Source organism: Octopus bimaculoides, chromosome 5 (assembly GCF_001194135.2).
Source record: "Octopus bimaculoides isolate UCB-OBI-ISO-001 chromosome 5, ASM119413v2, whole genome shotgun sequence".
Lineage (NCBI taxonomy): Eukaryota > Metazoa > Mollusca > Cephalopoda > Octopoda > Octopodidae > Octopus > Octopus bimaculoides.
The window spans coordinates 65,288,000-65,297,196 of record NC_068985.1 but is presented as its reverse complement, the minus strand read 5'-3'; the positions used below and the strand labels follow the sequence as shown (position 1 = coordinate 65,297,196).

Genomic DNA, 9,197 nt, shown 5'->3' with positions numbered 1-9,197 from the left:
AGACTTCAAAATGAAAAGTGCGTTTTGCAAAAATGAAAACTATCTAAAAGTGTAAAAAAACTACTGGAAAACACGAATTTCGCATTTTCAAATTGTGTTGTTTTTTCATGCTTATTTGCAAAATTTTGTGAGTTTGAGTTTTGTGAAAAACGTTGTGACTTCGGTGAATTCTGATAAATATAATGTTTTCATCAACCATGTAGCCGTTTAGGGTTAGGGTTGGTTTATGGTTAGTGTTAATGTTAAGTTTGGTGTTAGGGTTGGAATTAGTGTTAGGGTTATGGGTAGCTTGAGGGTTAGATATAGATTTATAGTTAGTGTTAAGGTTATTCTTAGGGTGAGGACTAAGGTTTAGATTAGGGCTTGTGTTTCCAAGTCTCATTAATGTTTCTGAGTTACATTTTTGAAATTGGTGACTTTCTCACACTTTTCAGATGGAGAAATAATTGGTGAATATACATCAACTAATACCTGTGAGGATTGTTAAAAATGTTGCAAATCAGCCTGAAATCATTAAAAAAAATGGTATATGAAAAATCTTTCCATTTTTACATTCATACCCATAAGATTAGGAAGTATTGGGTTAATTAACATATATTTACTAATAGCCGAGAAAATTACATTTACTAAACATTCCACTCAAGCTTCCACCTTTCTCAGAAATCATGTACATCAAAAATGTTGCAAACAGCGTGAAATCATTCGAAAATTGCAAAATGGAAAATTTTTGTTTTCTCAGACTAATATTCAACATTTGCCTGTCAAACTTTCTCAATCACACTCGTCAAATTGAGACATAATGTGTTAAAATTCATTTACTAATAGCTGTGATGATTACATTTACCAAATATTTCACTGAAGCTTCAACCTTTCTCAGAAAACATTAATATCTAAAATGTTAGAAATCAGTGCAAAATCATACATACCCTTCAGATTGAAAAGTATTGGGTTAATTGATATATGTTTACTAATAGCTGTGAAGATTATGTTTACCAAATATTTCACTGAAGCTTCCACCTTTCTCAGAAATCATATAAATGAAAAATTTGCAAATCAGCATCAAATTACTTGAAAATTTTGAAATGAAAAATTGTTGGTTTCTCAGGCTGTTATTCAGCATATACTTTCAATTTTTCTCACTAACACTTGTCAGATTGAGATGTAATGAGTTTATATTCATTTAGAAATAGCTGTGAAGATTATATGTATCAAACATTTCCCTGAAGCTTCAACCTTTCACAGAAAACATGTACACCAAAAATGTTACAAAGCAGCATGAAATCATTCGAAAATGGCAAAATGAAAAATTGTTTTCTCAGGCTAATACCATTGCATATTTGTGACTTTCAATGTTTCTCACCAACGCTGGTCAAATTGAGAATAAATAGGTTAATACATATTTACTAATAGCTGTGAAGATTGTATTTACCAAACATTTCTCTGAAGCTTCAACCTTTCACAAAAAGCATGTAAATCGAAAATGTTGCAAATCAGCATGAATTCGTTCAAAAATGGTGAAATGAAAATTTGTTTTGTGACTCAATTTTTCTCACTCACATTTCTCAGATTGAGAAGTAATGCATTAAAATTCATTTACTAATAGCCGTGAAGGTTATACTTTCCAAATATTTCACTAAAGCTTCAACCTTTCGTAAAAACATGAATATCGAAAATGTTGCATATTACTGTGAAATCATTCAAAAATTGGAAAATGAAAAATTCTTTTCGCAAGCTAATATTCATTGCTATTGATTTTCAATTTTTCTCACTTACACTTTTCAGATTACTAAGTAATACATTTACTTATAGCTGTGTATACTATATTTATGAAAGATTTCACTGAATTAAAAATATTAGGAAATCTACCCATCTACGATGGAGGCATAAAATGAGGGAGCGAAGTCATAACAGCAGTATATATTAAGAAATGTGTAAATGGACTTGATAAATTACTGGATGATGTCTTAGAGAAATCACATTATTGTTGGTGATACAGCATTCTATTGCAGCTATGTGACTTGTGTTTGCGACTAAGTGACATGTGATGATGATTCACTCCCAAACTGAAATAGGCTCCCAGCCCCTGTATCATAAATGGTTATGTGGACAACTCCTAACAAAAGCCAGAGCTTCCTTCGACCACTACATAAAAAGTATTAAGATATACTTTTATTTTAGTTGTTTACACTGTTTTTTATTCTTATACATTCAAAGTTCACAAATTTCCTTATTTAAATTATGAATCATATTCCTTGTAATCATATCAATATGATTACAAAACTTCTTTGTAGATGATATTTTCTGTTTGGTCGACACTAATTTTCAAATTACTGAAGTCTGTTGCGATGTATAACTGGCCATGTGTAAACATTGGAGTGGGTAAAATACACCTACACAATCTAAAGTCTGGCTCTGTGCCTTATTTGCATGAGCAGAATCTTTAGGGTTGCAAAAAATTGAACTAAGACTTACCTCTCACTGTTCTATATGAATAATATCTAGATGTTCTGGTACCATGGGTTATTTTGATTGACGTAAACAACAGTTGCTTCGATTAGCCATTTTGAATCCTGCATGAGACTGACACACTTCAATAACCACTAAATAATCACACATACTGATGCACAATTTTTCCATTTTATTTTCACTATCAACTGTCCTCGCGACTCCCTTTGCATCTACAATGGGGCCATGAACTATATGATGAAAATCCAGAGTTACTCGTAGTCGGTGAATTTTTAATAGAAATGTGAAGGTGGTTTATCAATTCAAAAATTGATATCCATGAAATAATCATCCTTTCTGATTTTTTATGCTAAAAACCTTCCTGATGACTGTCTTTGTAATCCTGAAAAATATCGTAACCATTGGTCCAGCTGTCTGTCCTTGAAGAGGGAACAGATAAAGAGACAGACAGATGGATAGACGCCCAAATCTGTCCATCTACCATGGGAAACAGAGGTAGAGTATCGCAAATCTAAACCCTCTAACAAACTATACTGGGGGGGGGGGATCCAGAGTTAATCCTTGTCGCTGGAATTTTTAAAAGATCGAAAAAAAAAAATGAAAGGTAATTTCATCATTATCATCATCATCGTTTAACATCCATTTTCCATGCTGGCATGGGTTGGATGGTTCGACGGGTCTGGGAAGCCAGGTGTCTGCATGAGGCTCCAGTCTGATCTGGCAGTGTTTCTACAGCTGGATGCCCTTCCTAACACCAACTACTCTGAGAGTGTAGTGGGTGCTTTTTATGTGCCACCGGCATGGGAGCCAGAGGGGTCTGGCATCGACCATGTTTGGATGGTGCTTTTACGTGCCACCGGCACGGGAGCCAGTCAAGGCAGCACTGGCATCAGTCATGCTCGGATGGTGCTTTTTACATGCCACTGGCACAGGAGCCAGTCGGGGTGAGTGGGCTGGCATCAACTAGATTTGGATGGTGCTTTTTATGTGTCACTGGCACGGGGAGCCAGACAGGTAGCACTGGCATCGGCTACAACTACAATTTTCATTTGATTGTGGTTTGATTTGATTTTGGTATTGATGTACTTGACTCAATAGGTCTCCTCAAGCATGGCATGTCACCCCACGATCCAAAGGCATTTTTTGAGTGGGCTGGTTATGCGACACTAGTGTAGGCTACAGCTGTGATCTCACTTTATTTGCCAGGTCTTCTCAGTCACAGCATATCTCCAGAGGTCTTTTGTCATTGCCTCTGTGAGGCCCAACATTTGAAGGTCATGCTTCACCACCTCATCCCATGTCTTCCTGGGTCTCCCTCTACCATGGGTTCCTTCTACTGTTTGGGAGTGGCACTTTTTCACACAGCTCTCCTCACCCATCCATAGTACATGACCATACCAGCACAGATATCTCTTTTGCACGCCACATCCCATGCTTTTTATGTCCAACATTTATCTCAGGGTGCTGAGACTTTGTCGTAAAACTCAATATCCATTAAATAATCATACTTTTTCACATTTTTTCCACTAAAAACCTTCCTGATTACCTCCTTTTGTAATCCCGAAAAAACATTGTGACCATTTATCCAGCCATTTGACTGTCAAGAAGGACTAGACAGATGGACATAACACCTGTAAGATGTGGACAGAAAGCAACTCCTGAAGATTCAGGTCTCCACACAAATGACCGTGTTAAATCTCGAGTGCTCCCCAGTCAGGCACAGACTGCATTAGGCTGTCAAACAACCTAGGTAGGTATTACTTATGCACTGTGACACACACTCTAGTGAAATACCCACCTCTCAAGTCAACCATGGGTTGATTGTGACTCATAAATATGTGAACCAGGTGCATTTTGAGACTTTAATTGCAAATACTATCTCCTGGTAAAACTCTGAGCACTTGTTGAGCAGGCCCTGTAGACAACTTGATGAGCTGGAGACTAGCATCATGTAGTTAGCATACATCTGCCCCACCCCCAATGTTGTCAAATTGGTTCTTTTGTCCATCTGCCAGCCTGGATTGTGGAGCATATTCTTTCATTCTTTTACTTGTATCAGTCATTTGACTGCAGCCATGCTGAAGCACCACCTTTAGTCGAGCAAATCGACCCCCAGGACTTATTCTTTGTAAGCATAGTACTTATTCTATCAGTTTATTTTGCTGAACCACTAAGTTACGGGGATGTGAACACACCAACATCGGTTGTCAAGTGATGTTGGGGGACAAACACAGACACACAAATACACACACACACACACACACACACACATATACAATGGGCTTCTTTCAGTTTCCGTCAACCAAATCCACTCACCTATCCTTCCTTTCATTATACTGACATTAATTGTGGTTGCTCATAAACTACAGAAAACACATATGGCATTTTATGTTTTATAAATCATATATACAATTCACCAAACTAACTGCCAGGATTACATAACTGCATGTTGAAATATTACATAATCTTATTCACTTCTTCAGTGTTTAATAAAAAACACAAAGAATGGTGTTAAGTGCTCAATACATATCCTCAATATGCAAATTATCAATAGACATTAGTAGGATGGTTGAACCTAGGACAATATAATAGGAGACAAGCAAATAAAGCACTGTCTTTTTTATATCTAAGTGGGCAGTTACGCATATACATTTGTGTACACTCACAACCATTCCCAATGTATATAACAGGGAAGATAGAAAAAGAGCAAGATAAGGGACAATCAAAATGTCTTGTAGACAAGACAGCTTCAGCATCAGTCATCCCACCAACACCACCACCTCAAGATGCAAGCCCAGAAACCTAATAGCAGGAACAGCAGCACTCAAGGTCAAATATGTTTGTGGTCTGTTAATTGACAAGTTTATGATATCAGTTTCAAAAGTTTCAAAGAATCTGTTCTTTGGAAGACACATATATATATATAATATCATTTTTAAGAAGTATTTATGCACAATATGTGCATAATTTCACTGGTAACTAAGCATATAAATACACCTTGATTTCCTCTTTATAAACAGTAAAATGGAAATTATTTTGATATGATTCATAGTCTTTTATCACTTGTCAGACAATAAATATTCATTCATCCTTCAGCCTATAAAGAAATCTTATAATATATCACTATTTAAATCAAATACAAACAAGAACTTATCTGTAATGACTAGACTAGATTGCATATCATGCATTCATATGTGTTACTAATTAATTAAGAACTATTTATGTACAACATAATATATATTAAAACCTTGAAATAAATATAAAATGGTGAAACCAAACCTTTTGAATGTCTTCACTCTGAAACTGTAAACAGATGTAAATACGTCTGGTTATTCTTTTTACACACATTTAAATTCTGGTTCATGTTTGATTTAAGTAGTAATCTGCTGTAAATTTCCTTAGAGAGCAAAAGAATGCAAGGCACTCATTTATCAACAAGTGTCAACAGATTGTGAAGTATGTCAAGACAATCTATTTGTTATTCTGTGTGTGGAGAATAACAAGATGTTTAAAATCTAACAGCAAAGGCTATACAAAAATTATAGTTTAACAATACAGGATAATAATCCCATACTCAGTGTGTGACTTTGAGTTAATATGAATAATGATGCATCATTTCATGTCCCCATCTTAGGAATATGCACCTGTGGATCCTTTAGAGAACATTTTTTTCTCAGATGTCTGGACTATCACTTTCAATATGGCTGCCACAAGTATCAAAGTAATCCAGTGCAGACACACCAAGAATATTGCAATTTATTATCATTGAAAGAGTGATGAATGGTAGAATGTAGGGCAGTAGATGGAGGATTGGTAAAGTATCAGTCTGAATGGTAGAATGTAGGGCAGTAGATGGAGGATTGGTAAAGTATCTGTCAAAATGTCTTGTGGTACTGTTATGTGTTTTATACTCTGAGTTCAAATCTCATCAGTAATATAGCGGTAATATTGATCACAGGCCAATAAAATTGAGTTTCATTATTATTACTACTTCTAAGGTGGCAAGCTGGAAAAATTGTCGCGATGTTCTGGGTTCAAATTCCACCCAGGTCAACTTTGCCTTTCATCCTTTCGGAGTTGATAAATTAAGTACTGGGATCAATGTAATCGACTTATCTCCACATCTGAAATTGCTGGGCTTGTGCCAAAATTTGAAATCATTATTATCGATGCTATATAAATAGAAGGAAATGCACTTCTGTTGTAAGATAAAATTTTTACTAGAAACCAGAAATAGAGATGACATCAACATATTCAAAGAATTAGTAAATTGACCTTTAACTAGTGTAAGAGATAGCTATTAAACTCAAAAAAATTTTTCAACATATGTATTTATTCAACAACATTGACAATTCCAAGGATGATTATAAAACTCAAATAACTGGTACAAAAAGAGAATATGAATGTAAACATAAAAATCTGCAACAGAAGAGGAAATTTCCATAATAAGAAAATGCAAATAATGATGATGATGACAATAATAATTATTTCTAATTTAGGTACAAGGCCAACAGTTTTGAATCAATGATGTCAACTCTGGTACTTTATTTTATCAGTTCTGAAAGGTAATACTGATCTTGGTAGGATATGAATTTATAATGTAAAGTACCAAAAGAGATCTTGCAATGCATTTTTTCTGACATTCCAGCAATTCTTCCAGCTCATTCTTCACAACAACAGCAACAACAACTATTATAATATACAATGCTCAACAAATTATACAATGATAGATTTAACAGCTAAGCTTGCTTTTTTCCATTTCAGTACTGGATCATCATTCTTTTCCTTAGTTTCTAATTTCATTTCATCAGCCTGAAATTGATGAAAGAAAAGATAAATATTTCAAATATTTCTCATTTATAATGAGTTCATTCAGTAATAATCTTCTTTGATGATTAATCTAATATGAATCCTGTTCCACAAGTATAAGAGTGTTTGTTGGTGACAATTTGCTACTAGTTCATTCATATTTATCACACCTTGCTTTAAAGGTCTTAGAAACAGTAAAGCCTAAATCAAGTGCCTTAAGTTTGGGATGATAGAATTTGAGAATTTACTCAGTTTCTTCATTGCTAGATGAATTGTGGTCCCCTAGTGAAGATAACATATTGAATCATGGTCTAAGTGAATATGAGAAAAAAGTATTTTGTTAATCATTAAGAGTCATATTATTATAAGCTTTCTTGACAATCACTGTAATGTTTGGAGGATCTTTGAATCCTTATTGAGGATTGCACCTAGATCTTTCTCTTCTTCAATAACTTTGAATAACTTCAATAACTTCAATTTATATGAATAGTTTAGATCAGTGCTTCTCAAATTATCTGATGTGGTGTACTGGCAGTTATTTTTTCCAATGTGCCAGGGACCGGTAATATTTCTTAGTAATTTTAATTTATACCGGAAACAATATATATAATGAATATAATAAAAGTTGACAATTTTTAAAATCTTATATTTATTTTGTAAACGAATAATACAATGTTACATAAGCATTTTATAATGTTTCTTTCTTTTCTGGAAACTCGATGCATATTGGCAGCTGATGGCTTGTGGACAGGCACAAGTTCGCGGACCACTACTTTGAGTAGCATTGGTTTAGATTGCTTTTATCTAAGAACTTATACTCTTTCATAACGAAGAGTAACTGCCATTGATTAGACAAACATTTCCCAACTGTTTTATCCTTAGGGAACCTTTGAAATAAATTTCATATCTCAGGGAACTATCATCATCATCATTATCATTATCATCATCACCATCATCTTTTAACGTCCATTGTCCATGCTGGCATGGGTTGAATGATTTGATTAGTCTGATTTAGCATAGTTTCAATGGCTGGATGCCCTTCCTAATACAAATCACTTTACAGAGTGTGCTGGGTGCTCTTATGTGGCGCTGCAGAGATGCTTTTATATGATGCTACATGGGTGCTTTTACATGGCATTGCACAGGCATTTTTACATGGACCCACATGGGTGCTTTCACATGGCACCACCATGAGTGCTTTAAACCAACAGAGGGACTAGTCTTAACATTTCTGCTGCAGAGTACAGGTCTTCTTGAGTACAGCAAGGTACCAGGCATCTCAGTCCTTTGTCACCTTGCCTGAAAGGTTCAGCATCTTGAGGTCATTCTTTAGTAATTCATCCCATGGCTTCCTGGGTCTCCCACTTCCATGTGTTTCATCTACTTTGAGAGATCAGTACTTCTTTATGGAGCTGTCGGCATCCATACATTACATGACCAAACCAGAGCACATGGCAACAAATTCCTTTACACTAGCACTCTGTTGAACATGTACATTATACATCCAGCAGAGCAATACTTGCCTCATTCCTTTCTAACCTTCACATTCAGGGCCCGCATCTCACTGCTTTATAGAATGGTGGTCAAACTAAAGCGTTTGACCTGGTGACAAAAATTTTAAAAAATTAGTCTAATAGGTGTAAAACAACTTGCTGTGAATGAATATGAAGAAAAAAATGCGCGCTTGCGAACGGGGGGGGGGCGTAGGGAGAGGGCTTGGAACATTCACGGTGTGAATGTTCTGAGATGCCTCACTGGAGCCAAGAAACAAAAGAAAAATAGTGTAATAGATGTAAAACGACTTGCTCTGAACGAATATGAAAAAAAAAAAATGTGCTCTCGCGAAAGGCGGGGTGGGGAGGGGACTCAGAACATTCACATCGTCACACATCGTCAGTCCATGGCTTTTAAACTATAGTGTT

At 35.4% G+C, this 9,197-nt stretch overlaps 1 protein-coding gene across 1 annotated transcript in view; it reads right to left on the bottom strand.

Moving 5' to 3' along the window:
* Positions 1 to 6,826: 6,826 nt before the first annotated feature.
* Positions 6,827 to 9,197, bottom strand: part of LOC106869597 (uncharacterized) — a 296,444-nt gene continuing 294,073 nt past the window's right edge. The window contains exon 11 of the mRNA XM_052968067.1: positions 6,827 to 7,278. Within this exon, the coding sequence (XP_052824027.1) occupies positions 7,183 to 7,278 (96 nt within the window). The 3' untranslated portion in view covers positions 6,827 to 7,182. The remainder of the gene's footprint in view (positions 7,279 to 9,197) is intronic.